This window comes from Brachyistius frenatus, unplaced genomic scaffold (assembly GCF_029030835.1).
Source record: "Brachyistius frenatus isolate BFR_SWC_R1_liver_20210118 unplaced genomic scaffold, ASM2903083v1 Contig_159, whole genome shotgun sequence".
Classification (NCBI taxonomy): domain Eukaryota; kingdom Metazoa; phylum Chordata; class Actinopteri; family Embiotocidae; genus Brachyistius; species Brachyistius frenatus.
In genome coordinates this window covers 454,088-477,290 of record NW_027210758.1, presented here as the reverse complement: position 1 = coordinate 477,290, position 23,203 = coordinate 454,088, and the positions used below count along the sequence as shown (strand labels likewise).

General features: G+C 44.9%; 1 protein-coding gene across 3 annotated transcripts in view; it reads left to right on the top strand.

The window, feature by feature from the left end:
- The window catches only part of plxna3 (plexin A3), an 80,576-nt gene extending 58,013 nt beyond the window's left edge, over positions 1-22,563 (top strand). The window contains exons 13-37 of one of the 3 annotated variants that reach the window (XM_069716553.1): positions 2,811-3,011; positions 9,280-9,376; positions 10,137-10,327; positions 10,846-10,994; positions 11,075-11,195; positions 11,416-11,552; positions 11,649-11,819; positions 11,954-12,047; positions 12,743-12,862; positions 12,983-13,102; positions 13,272-13,415; positions 15,655-15,889; positions 16,899-17,284; positions 17,491-17,591; positions 17,780-17,846; positions 18,168-18,314; positions 18,575-18,734; positions 19,321-19,424; positions 19,779-19,875; positions 20,728-20,805; positions 20,975-21,087; positions 21,255-21,424; positions 21,506-21,718; positions 21,820-21,970; positions 22,441-22,563. In XM_069716553.1, the coding sequence (XP_069572654.1) occupies positions 2,811-3,011; positions 9,280-9,376; positions 10,137-10,327; positions 10,846-10,994; positions 11,075-11,195; positions 11,416-11,552; positions 11,649-11,819; positions 11,954-12,047; positions 12,743-12,862; positions 12,983-13,102; positions 13,272-13,415; positions 15,655-15,889; positions 16,899-17,284; positions 17,491-17,591; positions 17,780-17,846; positions 18,168-18,314; positions 18,575-18,734; positions 19,321-19,424; positions 19,779-19,875; positions 20,728-20,805; positions 20,975-21,087; positions 21,255-21,424; positions 21,506-21,718; positions 21,820-21,970; positions 22,441-22,536 (3,663 nt within the window). In that variant the 3' untranslated portion in view covers positions 22,537-22,563. Of the gene's footprint in view, positions 1-2,810; positions 3,012-9,279; positions 9,377-10,136; positions 10,328-10,845; positions 10,995-11,074; positions 11,196-11,415; positions 11,553-11,648; positions 11,820-11,953; positions 12,048-12,742; positions 12,863-12,982; positions 13,103-13,271; positions 13,416-15,654; positions 15,890-16,898; positions 17,285-17,490; positions 17,592-17,779; positions 17,847-18,167; positions 18,315-18,574; positions 18,735-19,320; positions 19,425-19,778; positions 19,876-20,727; positions 20,806-20,974; positions 21,088-21,254; positions 21,425-21,505; positions 21,723-21,819; positions 21,971-22,440 lie in introns of those variants that run through there. The other 2 variants (XM_069716552.1, XM_069716551.1) reach the window with 2 other exon arrangements.
- The last annotated feature ends 640 nt before the right edge of the window (positions 22,564-23,203 follow it).

The following is a 23,203-nucleotide window of genomic DNA, read 5'->3' as shown; positions in this document are numbered from 1 at the left end:
ATGGTCTGACTCTGGGGGACGAATTCACAGTGACACAGGAAAAAAAAACCACCTGGTGTCTCCTGAATCTGAACGCTTTCTTCTTCAGTCTTTGGTCGGTGAAGCTCCGCCCCCCCCTCTCGAAAACAACATGAAGTCTCCGAGAGGCGCCCCGCCTCCTCCCGTCTCAGCAACAAATCCACTCGTGCCTCTTAACGAGCCGCTCGTTATCTCGTTAGCGGAGACGAGTCGCTCGGGCGTCTCGTTTGGCGCGATCGGTGCTCGGCGTCATTACGGGGCGGCGGTAACAAGCCTCTGATTGGCTAATTGGTTAATGGAAGATGAATAGCCACTTAATTGACACGAAAAGCGTCCAATCACAGCAATTAATGTTAATTACAAGGCAATTAGGGCGGACTGAAGAGAGACGAGAGAGCCGAGAGCGGGGGAGGAGATGAGGGGAGGAAATTTCATTATTTTCTTACTTAACCTTTATTCAACCAGGTTAAAAGACTCTTGTAGAGGGAAGGTCTCTTTTTCATCTGTCAGAGAGGGAAAGATGGAGGAGGAAGAGGAGGAGGAGGAGGAGGAGAAATAATCAGACCGTCGGCACAAAGAAGAACTGATGAGGAAAATAAACATTTCCAAAGATTATTTTCTACTTTTTTTATGTCTTCATTTGATATTTTACAGACGGGACATATTAAAGAATGACACGTCGAGCCGGCGGGGAATCGAACCCGCGACTGAGTTACGTCTCGAACCTTCTCAAGAAAATTTGACCACGATTAATTTTTTAATTTTTTTTAAATGACTTTTCTTTTCTTTTCTTTTTTTTAAATCCACATTTTACTGAGGAATTGTTTATTTTTTAAGCCAGTAAGTAAACAATCTGTTAACGTGAACGTAACAGAACTCCCGAAGAAGACGCTGCTGTCATTAAAACAGAAATAATAGGACATTAAATAAATGTTTACATTTTTTTATTTATTTGGTACTTTTCCGTTTTACAGCGAACTACACAAATACAAATGACAAAAGTTGTAAATATTCTTGATATTGAACACGAATAGATCCGCCGGCCGACTTCCGATGTTCACAGAAAAGCGTCATTTCGTTTTGACGATTTTCTCGCGTTCAAATAGGAACTGACCGAAGATCGACGTTTTATCTGAGTTACGCAGACAAACCGTACGTGACTAACATTACAACATATTAGCTTCACATCCAAACCAAACGTGAACTCCCACAAGGTTTTATAGAAAAATGCAAGAGTTCCCAGGGTGTCAGGGAAGGTGAAGCCACGCCCACTTTTATATACAGTCTATGAACGCTCCGCCCTCTAGTGGCCGCATGACAGTATGACGGTGATGAGGCCGGGCTGGACGGACGGGACGACAAAACATCCGACTGTTTGTTTCCCGTTTCAAACTGAGAGTCAGCACTTATTTGTTGCTGTAACCATGACGACAGAGATCCTCTATTTTCGACGAGGCGTTTTCCTGTTTTTGTTAACGGGACAAAGGTTTTTCAACGTCGATCTCCTACGAAAACCGTGTTTGAGAATTCAGCTCGATGTCGATGGAGTCGCAGGTGTTTGGATAAATGTCGAGTGTTCACACACACACACACACACACACACACACACACACACACACACACACACACACACACACACACACACACACACACACACACACACAGACACAGACAGTCTCCACAGTCGCTGCTGGCGTCCGTTGGGCTTTGGTCCTCTTCCTGTGGAGCTAATGGTCTTCCTGTCACTCACAAGGCAATTATTTACCGTGGTGACGATCGTTAATAAAGGTTTCACCCCACTGAGGAACACAGCCAGTGTGTGTGTGTGTGTGTGTGTGTGTGTGTGTGTGTGTGTGTGTGTGTGTGTGTGTGTGTGTGTGTGTGTGTGTGTGTGTGTGTGTGTGTGTGTGTGTGTGTGTGTGTGTGTGTGTGTGTGTTTCCAACAGCCGCAGGAAGTTTGGATCTGTCACCAGCTGTCCATTACTGAACACACACACACACACACACACACACACACACACACACACACACACACACACACACACACACACACACACACACACACACACACACACACACACACACACACACACACACACACACACACACACACACACACACACACTCACACACACACTGTCCCCGCTCTGATGACAGACTCTGATAAGTTATCTGCCTTTGAGTGTGTGTGTGTGTGAGTGTGAGTGTGTGTGTGTGTGTGTGTGTGTGTGTGTGTGTGTGTGTGTGTGTGTGTGTGTGTGTGTGTGTGTGTGTGTGTGTGTGTGTGTGTGTGTGTGTGTGTGTGTGTGTGTGTGGGTGGAAACGTTTGTTTCATTTGTGAGGACGAATTTCATCTGAAAACTGCTGAAACAACAAAACGCTCTTGTTTTTAGTCTTCAGGTTCAGAATTGCGTCCGAAGACCAAAAGATTCCTCGATGAGGTTGAAAGCTCGATAGTTTGTTGTTTGTTTTGGTTATTAGCAGAATTTTGTTTTTCTTGTTTTTTTATAAATATTTGTGAAGATTTCAGCGATCTTTTATTTTTTTTTGCTGTAAAAATGGCAGGAATTAGGAAAAACCATGTAAAAAATTTTTTTTTCAACTTTCTTTCAATTACTAACCTGATTAAAGAGTGACACGGACTCACTTCCTGTTCCTGTTATCCAAGGGGGGGCGCTGTTTCACCATTTCAAACGCGACATCAGCCTAATAACAAATAAAATAGAAAATAAAACTGTCCTCATACCCCAGATCGTGTGCCTAACCTTCCTCCTCCTCCTCCTCCTCCTCAGGGCTGTCCTCAGATTCTCCCCACCTCCGACATCCTGGTCCCGGCCGGGATGGTTCGTCCAATCACGCTGCGCGCTCGGAACCTGCCGCAGCCTCAGTCGGGTCAGAAGAACTACGAGTGCGTGTTCAACATCCAGGGGAAGGTCCAGCGCATCCCGGCGGTCCGCTTCAACTCCTCCTGCATCCAGTGTCAGAACACCTCGGTGAGAACACTACCCAGCATGCACTGCTGCTCGGTTTACACACACACACACACACACACACTGAAACACACACGTCTGTGTGTGTTGGTGTGATGTCACGTTGACCTCCCAAGGTCAGAGGTCAGAGGTCAGGTAGACAGCCAGTATCGATTTTGTCTGACTGGTATTCAATTATCAAGAAAACACACACACACGGGTTGGTCTTTATATCAATGTGAGGACCGTGTGGACGTCATGCTTTTCTGAGGACCATGAAATCTAAACTGCCTTTTAGATTCGTGAGGACGGGAAGTCCAAAAGTCCAGAAGTCCCTCAATGTCCAAAACAAACGTCCTCACTGTCTAAACGTTTCTGTTTTGTGAGGACGTTCGTTAACATGTAGGAATGTCCCCACTTTGATGGTTTTCAAAATCATCGTTACAGACAGAAAATACACACACACGTTTGGACTTTATTGATGTGTCTGACCGGGATTTAATTATCAGGAAACACACACACACACACACACACACACACACACACACACACACACACACACACACACACACACACACACAGATCAGGTCTTTTTATCGTTGTGGACCTTGTTGACATCATGAATTCTGAGGGCCCTGGACTCAAAAACACAAGTCTGAACATTTAAACTACCTTTTTGAATTTGTGAGGACGTGAAGTGTCCTCACGTCCCGAAGCTGTTCAAGACGCGGCCTCACTTTCCAAACATTTTGTGCTTCTGTCTTTGTGAGGACCCTCGTTAACATGCTGGCGTGTCCTCACTTTGACAGTTTCTAACATTTCATCCTTACAAACGTAGACAGATACACACATGCACACACACACACACACACACACACACGTTTGTTCTTACGCCTTTGTGGGGACCCTCGTTGACATTTTCCCCAGGTCTCTAACCTGAACCCCGGTCCTCACAAAGACGGGAAAAAACGAGCACACACACCGACTCCACAGATTGATTATTGTCCTTTGCTGAGATGACACTCGCCATTCGCTGTCCTGCATTCTGACAACACACACACACACACACACACACACACACACACACACACACACACACACACACACACACACATCAACTGTTGTCCGTCTGCTCGCGCTCATTTCCTGTCCTTCATCTGTCTTCCTGTCGGTGAGGCCGCCCTGAAGACACTACACACACACACACACACACACACACACACACACACACACACACACACACACACATTATGCACTGACATACCACTACTATAGCAGCACACACACATACATACAGATGGTCAGTGTGCGTGTGTCTGTATTTAATTAAGTTACTATTCCCAGTGGAAATTGGCCATTTAGTAGAACAGCACACACACACGCACACACAGACACACACACACACAGACACACACACACACACACACACACACACACACACACACACACACACACACACACACACACACACACACACACACACACACATCTTTGCATTCTTCATACAGTCTGTGTTGAGCCTTCAAAATAAAAGCTCAAACAATCTAAAGAAGTTGAAGAAAGATTAAGAAACATATTATTAACTGGGGACATTTAACTGCTGAATTATTACTTTTTACTTTAGATTTCTTTTTTAAAATACATTTTGCAAGAAACACTGCTGGACTTATTGGCACTTTTTACTTCAGTAAAAGGACCTCTCGCCTCATTCTGCCTCTATAACGATGGAGGGAAAAAGCACATAAGGAGGAACAGAAAAAAATGATGAAGGGAGAAGACGGACAGCAGAAAGAATAATAATAAAAAAGAGCATGTCGGGTTGAAAGAAAACAGAAGGAAGGAACGGAAATGAGCAGAAAGTCCCTTCAGAATTAACTGGAAGTTAAAAAAAAAAAAAAATGTGAGAGGAAAAACATGAGATCGTTTAGCTTCCACTGTCGGCCGACATGCAGCCTTCATCCATCACGCAAGCTCCCACATGAACTTCATCATCACATGATCGTACATCAGGCCGAGACGACGCGCCGTCCTGCTTTCTTTTCTTTTCTTTTTTTTTACTTCTCTGTTTGTGTTCGGAGTAAAACAAACTATATTTCAGCACCGTAATCAGAGGCTAGGCTAGCTGTTTCCCCCCGCTTACAGTCTTTATGCTAAGCTAAGCTAACCGCTACAATATTTATTTGGAAGAAATGTTTCATATAATGTTGTTTTAAAACCCAGAAACGATAAAACAGAAGCATGACGCTGCAGCCGGTTACAGGTTTTAGCGCAGAACAGCATTTTTTATTTAAAGTTGAAGTTTTTTTTTTTTTTTAATGATGAGTTATTGCTGTGCTCTTCATCAATCAGATCATTTCAGAGCAGAACCAGAGCATTAAAATGACATTCAGATTTTGGTTCATATTATGGTCTAAAATCCTTTTTTTTAATCTTTTTTTTTACACTTAAGGAAGCGGTGGTGTACCACAAGGCTCCGTACAAGGAGTTCTGTTGTTGTTGTTTTTTTAATTGTACACGATCCCGCTTGGTGTATTTCCCACATTAATTCAGGAAAATGTCAATTTGTACGCAGATGACATTCTGATTTACGTTCCCAAACCCACCGCGAGACGAATCAATCAAACTAAACTTAAACTTAGTTATGATATTAATTATTATTTTAAGGTGAAAGAAAATGTTAAGAATTAAACATTTTGTTTTCATGTTTGCATGATAAACTCGCTAAAATATAGAATATATTTGTCCTAAATCATTTTCTTTTTACAATGAAATCACTAACATATTGATTATAAAAACATTATATTCCACATTTTAAATTTTATATTTAAAGTACTGAAGTTTTAATTACAAAACAACAGCGGCTCTTAATCAAACATCTAATTTCAAATATTTGTAACTGATAAGTTGTTGATAATTTAGTGACATCTGTTTGAAACAGACTTTAGTTCAGATTGCTAAGCAACCTGTTTCAGATGGAAACAAACTCAAAACAGCACTGCAGCAAGAAGAAGAAGAAAAAAGTCCTGAAGTGTTAAACTTCGTCTCTGAGGTTTAAAAACGCTCAATTCGTTTCAATGTACAGAGTTTTATCACAGCAGCACCAAGTGGACGTCGGAGGAACTGCAGCTGTCAGCACTGAGCACGAGCAGCTGTTTAACAGAAACACACACACACACACACACACACACACACACACACACACACACACGCACATACAGGCCTGCTACTGTTGCCAGGCGCCTCTGAGCCCATAGCGATAGGCCTAGCGACGGGGCAGGGGTTACCATGGGGACGACAGATCCTCACACACACACACACACACACACACACACACACACACACACACACACACACACACACACACACACACACACACACACACACACACAGTCCAACAGTGTCCACCGGCCGAGTGACATTAAGACCCAGCAGGAGGGAGTGAGAAGAAAGTGAGACACTCGGAGGCCCCGACAGGAACAGAAAGAGAAATATATCGACGTGCGAAAAAGAAAAAACAACAGAAGAAGAAGAAACAGGAATTAAGATCGACCGGGGTTTTATTGTCCCGGCGGGAGAAATGTTTCCTCAGTGAATTACGGCAAATAACAAGCCGAGCGACACAAAACATAGATCACGCAATTATAGCACAGACGAGCGAGAGCTTTTTTGAAAGACAGAGAGGGAGAAGTTGAGCTGTGAGGCGCCCCCTGCTGGTCCTCCAGAGTGTTGCACATTTAGCTGAACAACCACAACTCGCCTTCGTCCAAAAATATAATTTGATTCCATTTGAATTCAGACGACAGTTATTACGTATAAAACCAACCAGCAGTGACATCACCATGATGCTACGTCTCGCCCGCCGATAGCTGTAACCATGACTGCACCAACAGGCCTGTCAATCAAACAGACACGCCCCCAAAAACAGGTCTTCTTGAATCTTCTTTTCTAATGAATGAGGGATTATTTTCAGATGGACCTCCAGAAAACTAATAAGAAGGAGTGACTTTAGCTAACAACACCGAGATAACTGATGGACACATTTTATTCACTTTGGATTTGATGAGAGAAGTTGAATGGGAGTCTATGGAGCCGGAGGCTTTTTGGAGCCGACCTCTAGTGGCACGCGGTGGTATTGCAGCTGAAGGACAAATCTTTCAGACCTGGAAGCTATGAACACTTTTATATTCAGTCTGTGGTTGAAACACACCGTTGTTAATGGTTTCTGTTGTTTTGTCTTCACACACACACACACACACACACACACACACACACACACACACACACACACACACACACACACACACACACACACACACACACACACACTTCAGCTGTGTGAAAGTTAAAACTCGTCCAAGTTGATGTATCGATACTCGCACACACGTGCTTGTGCTGCATCACGGTGACTCGGTGTGTGTGTGTGTGTGTGTGTGTGTGTGTGTGTGTGTGTGTGTGTGTGTGTGTGTGTGTGTGTGTGTGTGTGTGTGTGTGTGTGTGTGTGTGTGTGTGTGTGTGTGTGTGTGTGAGACTTATGATGCTGCTCTGTCGGGCTCAGCTGGCTGCTTTTAATGGAAAATCAGGGCATTAGACACACGTCTCTCTCTCTCTCTCCGTCTAGATCGGTTTTGGTATTTCACATATTTCAGCTGTGTGGTCACCACTAACACACAGACACACACACACTCTTTTGCGTCTTTCTATATTTATGGGGACACTCATCTACATAATATATGATCTAGCCCCTTCACCTGGATCTAACCTGAACCCTGAAACCAGGTCTGAAACCTCAACCAGCCTAAGTGTCCTCATAAATCAGGTGTTCCACCTAAACTGGTCTATATAACGATAGAGGGACATGTGATGAACCATCACAACTTAAACCTGGTTCTAACCTGAACCCTAAAACCGGGTCTGAACCCTCTGACGGCCGTTTCAATCCCAAACTGTCCCCACTTTTACACAAATGTCCTCACAAACCTTTCAAATGACCCCAGTCCTCACAGTGATAGACAGACTGGAACTCACACTCGAATCATGTGGTCGTCCTTGTGGCTCTGCAGAAAAGATCATTTTAATATCAATGCTTTATTAATTACAGCCCTGTGTGTGTGTGTGTGTGTGCGTGCGTGTGTGTGTGTGCGTGTGTGCTGAGTGTGTGTCTGAAAGCAGTAAAAGTCGTTTTTGCTGATGTCGGAATATTGAACTGAAGTCACTGTGACTTAATGAAATTTGTTAATTTTCTGTGTGTGTGTATGTGTGTGTGTCTGTGTGTGTGTCTGTGTGTGTGTCTGTGTGTGTGTGTGTGTTTGTGTGGTAGACTAAGTCCTGTACAGTAGATTTTTACAGTAGATATTTTTGCTGAAGTCAGGTTGTACAGCTGCCACCTCTTAATTAATCTATCAGTGTGTGTCTCTGAGAGTGTTTGTGCGCGCGCGTGTGTGTGTGTGTGTGTGTGTGTGTGTGTATGTGTGTGCGTGTGTGTGTGTGTGTGTGTGTGTGTGCAGTGTGTGGTAAGTTAATGAAATGAGCAGCAGACCAGAGTCATTAAGACACATTGATTTTCAATCTTTCAGAAAACACAAGTTCTCTCTGCGTCCTCTAACTGTGTGTGTGTGTGTGTGTGTGTGTGTGTGTGTGTGTGTGTGTGTGTGTGTGTGTGTGTGTGTGTGTGTGTGCAGATTATATGCTGCCGTTCGAGTTGAGATGACATATTCAGGACACACAGCCTCTCAGTCTTTCCAGCAGCATCTGAGACGAGTCGTATTGTTCGCCGCACTAAAAGGACACACACACACTCACACACACTCACACACATACACACACACTCACACACACACTCACACACACTCACACACACTACACAGTTGCATTTTTTTCTATATTTTACTCCCATTAACGCCCCACTGTTTGTCTCAGACGAGGCACGCAGGGACCAGCAGGTAGATCAGGTTCCCATCAGCTTCCAGGTCCCATTATGTTGTTTCTCTTGACAAGAGTTTTTGCCGGTTACCATGGAGACCTGTAGCCGCCATGACAACACCGCTCTGCCATGTCTGTGTTTGTCTAATTTTTCCATCTCTTGTTCTTTTTAAAGCAGCATTTGTCCTGAGTTTTCCGCAGTTGTCACCTGCGTGTCATGTTTTGTATTATATGTTTTTTTCCAGCTCCTCTGAACGTCTTCTTCCTCGAATTCGATTTTCTTGCCGCTGCTTGATTGTTAATTTTTGCTGGAGAAGGAAAATTTTCCGAATGACAACGTGTCGTATTGAGACGAGTCTCTCTGTCTCTGCAGTATTGGTACGAAGGCGACGAGGCCGGCGACCTGCCCGTCGACTTCTCCATCGTCTGGGACGGAGACTTCTTCATCGACAAGCCTTCGTCCATGAAAGGTAAAAAAAATCTCCTCATCGTCGGTCCGGTTCATCTTCATCTCTTGACATTCAATTTAGTGTTCAACCAGAATCTCCCTCCTTGACATTTGTGTGAAATTGTGTCAGAATAAGTGAAAGAACACCGGAGTTATGGCCACAAACCTGTCTTGAGGGGGTCACAGTGACCTTTGACCCTAAAAAAAAATCTAATTGGTTGATTGATGAGTCCAAGTGAACGTTTGTGCCAAATTTTAAAGAATCCCCTTCGAGGTGCTACTGAGATATCGTGTAACCCCAACAGCGGGACAGACAAACGGGAGGGACGAGACCTCACGGTGACCTTTGACCCCCATAATCGAGTCAGTTCGTCCTCAGGTCCGAGTGAACGTTTGTGCCAAATTTGAAGAAGCTGCCTCGAGTCGTTCCAGAGATATCGAACTTACAGAAACGCGACAAACGACCTGAAAAACACGAAGTCTTCGTCGACTTCGAGGAAAACAAAACGAAAACTCAAATTTTAACTTCTGCTTAACGTTTTCGTGTAAAGACATCAGAACTTTTTCGGTATTTTTTTTGTGATAATATTTAAGTTTTTATTTCCGGTTAAATGAGACGCCAAACCCAGCTGTGAACATCAGAAAAATTACATTTACGGAAAGTCTTTCCAAATAAAGTCCTCTCAATAAAAAACTTAAAACATTGCGTATTATTTTATTCGGACTTCGGTCGGTGTGTTCGTGGCTCCCGTCTCACGATGTCTCGCCTCTCGTTTTCGCAGCGCTGCTCTATAAGTGCGAGGCTCAGCGCTCCAGCTGCGGTCAGTGCCTCAAGGCTCCGCCCACCTTCGAGTGCGGCTGGTGCACCGAAAGCAGGAAGTGCCTCCTGCGGCAGCACTGCCCCTCCCCCGAGCAGAACTGGATGCACCACGGCCGGCACAACCTGCGCTGCAGCCACCCGCGCATCACCAAGGTAACGACTATTATTATCATTATTGTTATTATTATCAAATATCACCAAGGTAACAAATATTATTATTATTACTATTTTTATTATCAAATATCACCAAGGTAACGACTATTATTATTATTATTATCAAATATCACCAAGGTAACGATTATTATTATTATTATTATTATTATTATTATTATCATCAAATATCACCAAGGTAACAACTATTATTATTATTACTATTGTTATTATCAAATATCACCAAGGTAACGACTATTATTATTATTACTATTGTTATTATCAAATATCACCAAGGTAACGACTATTATTATTATTATTACTATTGTTATTATCAAATATCACCAAGGTAACGACTATTATTATTACTATTATTATTATCAAATATCACCAAGGTAACGACTATTATTATTATTATAAAATTATTACAGCAGCTGTGATAACGTCGACACGTATTTACGGTATTTGACTGTTTTAAATTTGAACCCCCCCCCCCGTTCCCCCCCACCTCCCCCTTACAGATCGACCCTCTGACGGGACCTCGTGAAGGAGGAACCCGTGTGACCATTGAAGGAGAGAATCTCGGCCTCCAGGTGAAGGAAATCGCTCACGTTCAGGTCGCCGGCGTTCGTTGTAACTCCGTCGCGTCGCAGTACATCAGCGCCGAGAGGTCAGTTAGCGTGTCGGCACGTCGTAGAACACGCGTGTGAGAGGCGTGTTCTGACTCTCTCTCCGTGTGTGTGTCTGCAGGATCGTGTGCGACATGGCCGAAGCGTTGCTGCCTCACTCTCCCGGCGGACCCGTGGAGCTCTGCATCGGCGTCTGCAGCGCCGAGTACCGAACGCTCTCCACGCAGACGTACTCCTTCGTGGTGAGTTACCTCGGGGACAGAAGGGGGCGGAGCTTAATCGCTAAAAATGAAGCTAAAATCTTGTCAGAAACGTTGCTGCCAATCTTCTGGTGATATGAAGTTTAAATATCATAAAGTGGAAAATACGCAAACTTACTTTTTTTTATTAAATATACTGACATTTGTTTTGTGCTTCCTCCTCCTCTTCCTCCTCCTCCTCTTCTTCTTCCTCCTCCTCCAGAGCCCCAACTTCAGCCAGGTCCTCCCAGAGAAGGGTCCTGTTTCCGGGGGAACCAGGCTGACGGTGAAAGGTCGTCAGCTGGACGCCGGCAGCGCCGTCACCGTCTTCATCGATAAAGACGAGTGTTTGTTCGTCAAGTCAGTTCAGATCGTTTCTCACATTTTAATCAAACTGGTTTTGTTATTTAAAAAAAAAAAAGAAGAGCAGTCGTTAATTATTTCTTCCTCCTCCAGACGGACCATTCGGCAGATCGTCTGCATAACTCCCCCCTCCCTGTCGGGCTCTGGCCCCGCCCCCATCCGCCTGATGATTGACAGGGCCGAGGTGACGAGCTCGGACACCCGATACGTTTACACGGAGGACCCGACCATCACCGGCATCGAACCCAACTGGACCATCCTCAAGTAAAACCTCCAGAACATCCATGATAATCAATCAATCAATCAGAACCATTGATCTCTAACCTTTGTGTGTGTGTGTGTGTGTGTGTGTGTGTGTGTGTGTGTGTGTGTGTGTGTGTGTGTGTGTGTGTGTGTAGTGGCAGCACAGTGCTCACAGTGACGGGAACCAACCTGTTGACCATCCAGGAGCCCAAAGTCAGAGCCAAATACGGAGGAGTGGAAACGAACAACGTGAGAACTTCCTGTACTCTTTCAAAATAAAAGCCTCCCGGCGCTTCAGCAGATAGAAAACTTTTTAAGCTCTTAACAAGGCTTTTATTGTGACTTTGATTTTATAAATGTTTGCTGCTTTTATTCACTTTAATGATACAGAAGACAACTAAAAGAAAAAAATACTGCTTCATATAAGATATAACATATTATAGTAAAATATTTAAAAAGCAATATATATATATTTGGATCAGTTGAGAAAACCGGGTAATTTTTTTTTTTAGATCAATCGTATCAATGAAATGCTGCCAGATAAATATAATAAAAAACCCTCATGACTCTAAATGTTCAGAAACTACAGACTTCAGATGATTTATAATTATTAATGAACCTCGTAGAGAAAATCACGTCGTATTTAAAGAGCATGCTAATCGTTACGAGGTGCATGCTATTCTCAGCGCGCGGGCACAACTCGTCCCGCCTCCTGTTGTTTCTGCTGCCGCTTCACACCGTTATAAAAGCTGCGTTGTTATTGGTTGTGGGGGCGGGAAAAAGTAGGGAGCGTTTCTTTTGATGTAGCTGAAATGAAAATGCAGCAGCTTCGTCAAAATAAAAAAAAAAAAAAAAGAAGAAAAAGAAAAGAGATTATCGATTAAAGATTAATTTTTGTCGCGTGGTCCTAACCAGACTTCTCCTTTTTCTTTTTCTTTCTGCAGTTCTGCACCGCCGTCAACGACAGCACGATGACGTGTTTGGCTCCCGGTCTGGTCTACAGTAAACCCAACCCGCCAGAGGGGGCGCTGCGGCCCGACGAGTTCGGCTTCATCTTCGACCAGGTATCCTCGAGTTTATTATCAGAATCTCCAGAAGTGAAAAGTAGAGTGAAAAAACTCCTGAAGGGATTTTTCTGTTTACGTCGTATTAATATCATATTATCATTATTATTTTTTTGTCAGGTCTCCTCCCTGCTGGTCCTAAACTCCACCCCCTTCATACACTACCCAAACCCGACCTTTGACCCCCTGGGGAGCTCTGGCATCCTGGAGGTCAAACCTGGTTCACCCATCATCCTCAAGGTGAGAGAAACCAACACACAGGAAGCTCAGAAGAAGAAGAAGAAGAAGAAGAAGAAGTGGTGATTGACGTGTGTGTGTGTGTGTGTGTGTGTGTGTGTGTGTGTGTGTGTGTGTGTGTGTGTGTGTGTGTGTGTGTGTGTGTGTGTGTGTGTGTGTGTGTGTGTTTCAGGGTAAAAACCTGATCCCCCCCGCCCCCGGCAACAACCGGCTGAACTACACGGTCCTGATTGGAGAGTCTCCCTGTCTGCTGACCGTGTCGGAGAACCAGCTGCTCTGTGATTCGCCAGATCTCACCGGAGAACAGCGAGTCCTGGTGAGTGACAGGAGTTTAGCCCCGCCTCCTTTTAACCGCAACGTGATTGGTTTCAGATTTGAGTGGCAGTAGCTGATAATACCTGTTAAATACTGATTAATAGATGTTAAGATCTAGTTTAGTTGATTTTTCAATGTTGATAAGTGGGATGCTTTTAGTCGCTGTTAATAACTAGTTAATAATCATTTAATATTTTTTAATAACTAGTTAATAATTGTTAATAAATGTTAAATAGCTGTTAATAATTACTTGAATTGGGTTGATTAGCTGTTAATATCTGTTAATAATGGGCTTTAATAGTTGTTAATAACTAGTTAATAAATGTTAATCATGGTAATAACTAGTTAATTTATATTTAGTAGCTGTTAATATCTGTCTTGCTGGGTTTTAGGTTATTTTCTATTAAAACAACAAATCTGAACCCATTTGAGTAGCAGGAAACTGATCGATTAGCCAATTTTAAAAAATAGAGCTTTCTTTTATTGATTTTACTTTTTGCTGAAATTATTTTCTGTCGAGTTTCACGACGACGAGAGGCGCAAAAATGAAACTCCACATCTTCATAAAAATCACGTCGGACTTATTAAAGTTATTAAAGGAACTTTGATGAATGTTTTTCCGAGTTTGTTTGTTTATTCGAGCCGAACGATTCATCAGGTCGACGTTCAATGTTAAAAATAAATAACAAAAAAAATGTAACATTAAAAGAGGCAGAGAGCAGCTTTGAAGGGACTTTGTGTCGACGTGCAGACGAGCCTCACATCATGATTCAGTTTTTGAAAGGAGAACGGGGGAGGAGGAAGGGGGGGGCTTTATAAAAGGTGAAAGTCATTAAGTGCCGCCGCAGGGAGTTATGGGTAATTGGTCTGATATCACAGATCAGAGGGCGACACTCTCTCTCTCTCTCTCTCTCTCTCTCTCACACACACACACATACTGGTTTTCATCACTTCAGAGGACGTTGCATTAACTTCCATTCATTTCCTGGAAACTCAAACTGACCTTGTCCACATCTGATGTTTGTTTTATGGATTTCTTTCTGTTTATTAAACAAATAAAAATAAAACCCACAACATTCAAATATACAAAATTAGTAGAGTTATAATAATAACTATTATAGAATTAAAAATCCATTCATCCATTGATTCATTTTTGTCCTCTAACAGGCTGTTGAGTCCCCACAATGTAGCTGAGTAAACACATTAATGATGCAATCACACACACTGATGTTCAAAGTATCAATGAACAAACAAACCCATTAATACATTATTCAAACTATTGATTATTGATCAGTGTAGAATGTCATCAGTTCGTTTTATCTGTTCTTCATCATTTATTCATCAGAGTCTTCATCAGCTGGCGAGTCAATATTTACAGGAGGAGCCACTTTAATGAGACTTTTAATACATAAACATATAAAACAGAACAGACTAATAATATAATACAGAACACAAAGGCTCCATCTGCCTTCAAAATAAAAGCTTTCGTTGCTTTTTTTAAATCACATTCATTCAACACTAAAAACAAAACTCATTGAACATAAATTCCTCGTTCCCATCATAAGACCACATTTCCCACAATCCCTTTCACTTCCTGTTGTTAGCAAGCAGCAGTTTGTTTTGATGGTGAGAAGGGGGCGGAGCCTCAATGATTGCAAATAAACACTTATTTTCGGAAAATAAAATCTGTTTTATTTTGAAAGGAGACTTTATGTCGTCATACTTTCAGCAGAGCTTTTGTTCACGATATTTTTTACAAATAAGTTGCTTGAATTTTGCCAGAAATATTTGTGTTAGCTTAAATTTCCGTTAACTACAATTTACAGCGGAACAGAAACATTAAAACAAGTCTTGAATTTATAATATAAAATCCGTCTCTACGCAGACGATACGTCATTATACGACAGTTATGCTCATTTCATGTTTATTTATCGTAATTTTTGCATTAATTTTATGCTCGTTTGTTGTTATTTTGTGTTTCCGTAGTAATTTTTGTCTTCAGTTTTATTATGAAAGGAGACTTAATGATGTCATACTTTCAGCAGAGCTTCCGTTCACGATGTTGTTGTTTTTTTTAGCAGAAAAACTGTTTTTATTTTGCAAATGTTGTGGAGATTGCTTGAATTTTGCGTTGATTATTGAGAGTTCCTGGAGGGACCTGCAGCGCCCCCTGCTGGTTGTTTCCACATGTATAAAACTTATAAACACTCCCCTCTGAATAAATCTGTTCTCTCTGGCAGATCCTGGTCGGCGGGCTGGAGTACTCCCCGGGGACGCTCCATATCTACTCCGACAGCGCCCTGACGCTGCCGGCCATCATCGGGATCGGAGCGGGCGGCGGCGTGCTGCTCATCGCCATCATCGCCGTGCTCATCGCCTACAAGAGGAAAACACGCGACGCCGACCGCACGCTCAAACGCCTCCAGCTGCAGATGGACAACCTGGAGAGCCGGGTGGCGCTAGAGTGCAAGGAGGGTGCGTTTGGTCTCCTTCCTTCCTTCCTTCCTTCCTTCCTCCCTCGGTCCTTCCTTCCTTCCTTCCTCCCTCGGTCCTTCCTTCCTTCCTCCCTTCCTTCCTCCCTCGGTCCTTCCTTCCTTCCTTCCTTCCTCCCTCCTCCCTCGGTCCCTCCTTCTTCCCTCGGTCCTTCCTTCCTTCCTCCCTCGGTCCTTCCTTCCTCCCTCGGTCCTTCTTTCCTTCCTTCCTTCCTTCCTTCCTCCCTCGGTCCCTCCTTCTTCCCTCGGTCTTTCCTTCTTTCCTTTCTTCCTTCCTTCCTTTCTTCCTTCCTTCCTTTCTTCCTTCCTTCCTTCCTTCCTTCCTTCCTCCCTCAGTCCTTCCTTCCTTCCTTCCTTCTTCCCTCGGTCCTTCCTTCCTTCCTTCCTTCCTTCCTCGCTCCTTCCTTCCTTCCTTCCTTCCTTCCTTCCTCGGTCCTTCCTTCCTTCCTTCCTCCCTCGGTCCTTCCTTCCTTCCTTCCTCCTTCCTTCCTTCCTCTCTCCTTCCTTCCTCCCTCAGTCCTTCCTTCCTTCCTTCCTTCCTTCCTTCCTTCCCTGACGATATGTTTCCTCCCCTGCAGCCTTCGCCGAGCTGCAGACGGACATCCAGGAACTGACCAACTTCCTTCCTCCCTCGGTTCTTCCTTCCTTCCTTCCTTCCTTCCTTCCTTCCTCCCTCGGTCCTTCCTTCCTTCCTCCCTCGGTCCTTTCTTCCTTCCTTCCTTCCTTCCTCCCTCCCTCAGTCCTTTCTTCCTTCCTTCCTTCCTTCCTTCCTTCCTTCGTCCCTCGGTCCTTCCTTCCTTCATTCCTTCCTTCCTCCCTCGGTCCTTCCTTCCTTCCTTCCTTCCTTCCTTCCTTCCTTCCTTCGTTCCTCGGTCCTTCCTTCGGTCCCTCCTTCTTCCCTCGGTCTTTCCTTCCTTCCTTCCTTCCTTCCTCCCTCAGTCCTTCCTTCCTTCCTTCCTTCCTTCCCTGACGATATGTTTCCTCCCCTGCAGCCTTCGCCGAGCTGCAGACGGACATCCAGGAACTGACCAACGACATGGACGGAGTGAAGATCCCGTTCCTGGAGTACCGGATGTACACCATGCGGGTGATGTTCCCGGGAATAGAAGAACACCCGGTGCTCAAAGAGCTCGACGTACGTACGACACACGCAAACACGCGGGAGGTTAGCGAAGGAGGCGGAGCTATAAACACCGAGCGTCTCTGTGTCCGTCCCCTCCAGTCTCCGGCTAACGTGGAGAAAGCGCTGCGTCTCTTCAGCCAGCTGCTGAACAACAAGATGTTCCTGCTGACCTTCATCCACACGCTGGAGGCCCAGAGGTCGTTCTCCATGAGGGACCGAGGGAACGTCGCCTCGCTGCTGATGGCCGCCCTGCAGGTCAGAACGCAACGCGCTGCTCACGGGACGCTGATAACGATGCTAATAACGATGCTAATAACGATGCTAATATTTCTGGTTACTGCACTGATGATTCCTGTGACTCGCTGGTTTGTGGCTGTTGATTAATTAATAACAGTAATAACTAGTTAATCGAAGCTGTTTTTAAGAGTTAATAAGTGTTTAATAACTGGTGGTGCGTTCAGGGTCGGATGGAGTACGCGACCGTTGTGTTGAAACAACTGCTGGCCGACCTGATCGAGAAGAACCTGGAGAACAGGAACCATCCTAAACTGCTGCTGAGGAGGTCGGTGGATGACCTTTGACCTGAGACCCCCCTCCCACCCCCCCACCACCTCCCTCCTTCCATCCTTCCTTCTCTCCCTAATTGACCTCGTTAAGCTCCTCATGTCCGGTTTAATTTGACCGAGGTGATCAGACCTGCAGCACATTTATTCATCGGTGACCTCTGACCTCTGACCTGTGTGTGTTTAGGACGGAGTCTGTCGCTGAGAAGATGCTGACGAACTGGTTCACCTTCCTGCTGCATCGATTCCTCAAGGTACCTCCTTCCTTCTATCCTTCCTTCCTTCCTTCCTTCCTTCCTCCTTCCTTCCTTCCTTCCTTCCTCGTCTGTCTAATTGACCTCGTTAAGTTCTTCCTCTCCGGTCTCAGTGTGACCAATCAGATCAGAGCTGCAGTTAATTTATTCATGGGAAGTGAAGGGGATTGGTTAAATCCTGCTGCTGATGACTTTTCAGGATTCAACTCTGATAATGAACCTGTCACCCCCCCTCTTCACCCCACCCCCCCTCTTCACCCCCTCCCACCCCTCTTCTCACCCCCCCACCACCACCACCACCACCCCCCCCCCCCCCATCAGGAGTGTGCCGGCGAGCCGCTCTTCATGCTCTATTGTGCCATAAAGCAGCAGATGGAAAAAGGGCCGATCGATGCGATCACAGGAGAAGCTCGCTATTCTCTGAGCGAAGACAAACTCATCAGGCAGCAGATCGACTACAAGCAGCTGGTAACACACACACACACACACACACACACACACACACACACACACACACACACACACACACACACACACACACACACACACACACACGTTTGACTGAACGCAGCTGCAGTGAAAACAAACCGCTGGTTTTCTCAGTAAATAATAAGTACAGAATGCGCCGAGAAAACCTCGACACTGAATTAATACCTGAGGTCACATGACTCAATAAGCGCTGCGTCTCCCTCCCTCCCCTCCCCTCCCCTCCCCTCCCTCCCCCCCAGACGCTGATGTGCATCCCTCCGGAGGGCGACGCCGGGACCGAGGTGCCGGTGAAGGTGCTGAACTGCGACACGGTGACTCAGGTCAAAGACAAACTGCTGGACGCCGTCTACAAGGGAATCCCGTTCTCGCAGCGACCGCAGGCCGACGACATGGACCTCGGTAACCGACGACATCACAGTCACGTGACCTCGCGTTACAGGAAACCTCATTCATTTGGCAGATGTACAAACCAAAAGTTGATCCGCTGGTGGCGCTAGTTAGCCGGCTGGCATCCGTTAGATTTGTTCTTCTGTGAATTATGAATTTCTTGTCTTGTTTTTTTCACGCTGATCATTATGACGTCACTGATGTCGAAGAAATGTGTAAAATAAATACCAAACAGCAGTGACGTCGCTACGGCAACTTGAGACGTGTAGCTGAAGCTAATTTTTAAAAAGTGTTTCCTGCTTCTTGAATTAAAAAAAAAATTAAAAAATTGGTTGCTACGACACGTAATTTGAGTTTATTTATATATTTATTTTTATATTTAATATCTAATTAATGTGTTTGATGAAGGATGATTTTTTTTATGTGGACATTATTTTATGACCGTTTTAGACTGAAACAGAAGCATTCAAGTAAAAAAAAAAATTTGTGGCATCGCTGACGATTAATAATCCTCTAAGAGCCCAAAAAATAACGTTTTATAACTTGTAAATGCTAACAGCGTGTGTTTGTTTGTTGTTGTTGTTGTTGTTGTCGTCAGAGTGGCGTCAGGGTCGACTGACTCGGATCATCCTGCAGGACGAAGACGTGACGACGAAGATCGAGAGCGACTGGAAGAGGCTGAACACGCTGGCACATTACCAGGTCAGCACGGGGCTTAATAATAAAAAAGAAACACGGTTATAAATAAAGAACACGTGTTTATGAATAAAGAACAGGTATTATATTAAAATAAAAAGCCGGAGACAGTTTTGTGCATGAATGCTGAATATGTAATAAGGTGGTAAATCTGACGTGCAGAATAATATCACGTTAAATCGGTTAAAACTTCGTCCGACTCACTTTGAGTTCAGCGTCTTCATCAGTCGCTCGTGGAGTTTTATCTCGACGCTGGACGGGATAAGAATCGACCGGCTGAGCGGATAATTAGCCGGCTGATTGACGGGAGCGATGCCCCGCCCCCACACGCTGACTGATGTGTCCGCTGTGCGTTGCTAGGTGACGGACGGCTCTCTGGTGGCGCTGGTCCAGAAGCAGGTTTCTGCCTACAACATCGCCAACTCCTTCACCTTCACCCGCTCGCTGAGCCGATACGGTACGAAGCAGCACGTCCACGTGTTTCTTATTGTTATAGATTATTACTGTGCTGATTTCTTTCTAAATTATTTAAAGGGTCGTTCTGGGTTATTTCAGCCCGCTGTGTTTCTCTTCTTCAAGCTAACTTTGGACTCTCGCAAGTTAACCTGTAAGATCAAATTTGATTCATAAAAGTGAAAATATTCAAATACAAACAGAATGCGATGATTTGTAAATCATGTAAACAACTTAAAATAGACGGGAAAAAAACGAGTCAAATGTTGAAATTGACAAATTTAGCTGTTTTATGACAAATATCTGCTCATTTTGAATTTGATGGCAGCAACACGTCTCAAAAAAAGCCGTGACAGGTTCATGTTTACCACCGTGTTGCATCACCTCTCGTTTTTACAACACTCTGTAAACGTTTGGGACCCGAGGAGACCAGTTTCTGGAGTTTTGAAAGTGAAATGTGGTCCCATTCTTGCCTGATGTAGGATTTCAGCTGCTCAACAGTTCAGCGTCTCCTTTTCGTCGTATTTTTCATTTCATGATGCTCCAGATGTTTTTAAAGGGCCACATGTCAGGACCGCAGCGTCCCAACCTTTTTTTTTGTTATACCTGGTTGTAGGATCGTCAGTTAATATTTTTTCTTCATGGATTCAATTCCTGTTGTTCTATGAGAATAAAGAGGTGTTTTTTTGTTGTTGTTGTTGTTGTTTTTTTTAACATTTCTATCTACAGCAGGTTTGTGGAAAAAGAAAGTGAAAGTTCGGTTGATATCGGGCGCCAAACGTTTTAAATTGTTGGGTCACCACAGATGGACAGCGTTAACCCTTTCCTGTCATCTCGCCGTCTTTTGTGCCATCAGAGTCGTTACTGCGGACGTCCAGCAGTCCCGACAGCCTCCGATCCAGAGCTCCCATGATCACCCCGGACCAGGAGACAGGTACAGGTGTATTCAGGTGTGTGTGTGTGTGTGTGTGTGTGTGTGTGTGTGTGTGTGTGTGTGTGTGTGTGTGTGTGTGTGTGTGTGTGTGTGTGTGTGTGTCGGGGGGGTCAGCGGGGGTTTTGTGTGTTATTTGTAATCCGGCCTTTTTGTTGTGTTTTTTTTTCAGGAACTAAACTTTGGCACCTGGTGAAGAATCACGAACACAGCGACCAGCGAGAAGGAGACAGAGGCAGCAAGATGGTGTCTGAAATCTACCTGACCAGACTGCTGGCGACCAAGGTAACAAAACGCAGACACGGCGCGGACACACAGCGAGGAAAAACAGAAGAATAAATGCATACATAACTTATTTTTATTCAAATTAATTTTCTGTCAATTGATGCTCACATTAAGAAGTCTGTGTTTAAAATTTTCAATCCCGTGTGTGTTGGTCCTCCCGCCACCAGGGGACGCTGCAGAAGTTCGTGGACGACCTGTTCGAGACGGTGTTCAGCACCGCCCACCGCGGCTCCGCTCTCCCGCTCGCCATCAAATACATGTTCGACTTCCTGGACGAGCAGGCGGACAAACGTCAGATCAGCGACCCGGACGTCCGACACACCTGGAAGAGCAACTGGTGAGAAAAAAACAGAGAAAGAAATCACGGGACGGAAAAGAAGTTGAAAAAGGTTTAAGAAATCTCTCTTTTCTCCGGCAGCCTTCCTCTCAGGTTCTGGGTGAACGTCATAAAGAACCCGCAGTTTGTGTTCGACATCCACAAGAGCAGCATCACCGACGCCTGTCTGTCCGTCGTCGCTCAGACCTTCATGGACTCCTGCTCGACGTCCGAACATCGGCTCGGAAAAGACTCTCCGTCCAACAAGCTGCTCTACGCTAAAGACATCCCCAACTACAAGAGCTGGGTGGAGAGGTAGCTGACGTGATAACTAATTCGTAGATGCAACGTTTGTAGCTTGCTGCTCTAAATCCGGACGTCGCTCACGACTGAACCGTGTCTCCGTGTCCGTGCAGATACTACAGGGATATCGCCAAGATGCCCAGCATCAGCGACCAGGACATGGACGCCTACCTGGTGGAGCAGTCACGTCTCCACGGCACCGAGTTCAACACACTGAGCGCGCTCAGCGAGCTCTACTTCTACATCAACAAGTACAAGGAAGAGGTGAGGGGGAGCGCTCGGTGCTATCGGAGCTTTCGTCCTGTTAAAAGAGAGTTTTTCCTTCCTCGTGTTGGAGGTTTTTCTCCCTTAGAGGAGTTTTTTCCTCCCAGCTCATGTGGGAATTGTTGAATTGTTGGGTTTTTCTGTATAATGCTGTAAAGTTAAAGGACTTTAATGTGTTAAGTGCCATGAAATAACCTTGTGTTGTGATTTGGTGCTTTATAAATCGAATTGAATTGAACGCCTCTTGCGCTACATGTGGCTTTTTTATTTCCCCAAAATCGACTCACCTGAACCTGCAAGTCAACGCGGAGGGAAACAAACGCAGCAAAACGATAGAATAAGACGGGTTTACTGCCATCGGTTCATCCAGATGCCCCCGAACAACCAGAGTTTACAGTGTCGGACAGTGTTTTATTGGAGACGTGATTTAAAATGTCCTCATAAACTGATATCGTTTCTTCTGCCTTCAGATCCTGACGGCGTTGGACCGGGACGGGTACTGTCGCAAACACAAACTGAGGCACAAACTAGAGCAAGCCATCAACCTGATGTCAGGGAGCAGCTGAGAGGAGGAGGAGGGGGGGGAGGGGGGACCGGAGGACCGACGATGGATGGGGGGCGAGGGGGCGGGGGGAGGGGGCGAACAATGGGGGGAGGGGGAAAGTAAAGGGCATTTTCTTTTTTTGCACAGTCAGCAGAACCGTCGGACCGAGCCTGACCGCCGCAGCTAACGGCCGCGTTAGCAATCAATCTATCGGTAATTTATCGGGTCAGTTGATGGATTGATTGACTGGAAGACTGAGCGGCCGGCCGGAGACCCCGACTACCTCCATCTGGTGGACTTTTAGGGGGTTTGGGAAACAAAATCCCCCCCCAAAAAACGATTCGGATACATTTACAACCGGACTTTCGTCGCGCGAGTTGCTTCGGGTGGTCCCCCTCCCCAAATGAACCTTTTTTTTTTCTCGATGCATCTGTCGGTTTTGGATTTTAATTTTACTCGCAGGTGTTGAGCGGGGGATCGAAATCTCTACGTGAAAGACCCGGAAAACTTTAAAAAGTCGGGTTTCAACCAAACCGTGGATGTCACGAGACCAGAACTTCAGGATTTAACAGAACTTTCTAGACACCAGGTTTGAAACGGTCGAGTCGAGTTTGTTAAAGACGCGGACTTCACCTGGAAGGGATTGTTTTCCCGGTCTGAAGGGACCCGAGACGCTAACCTGACGGTCC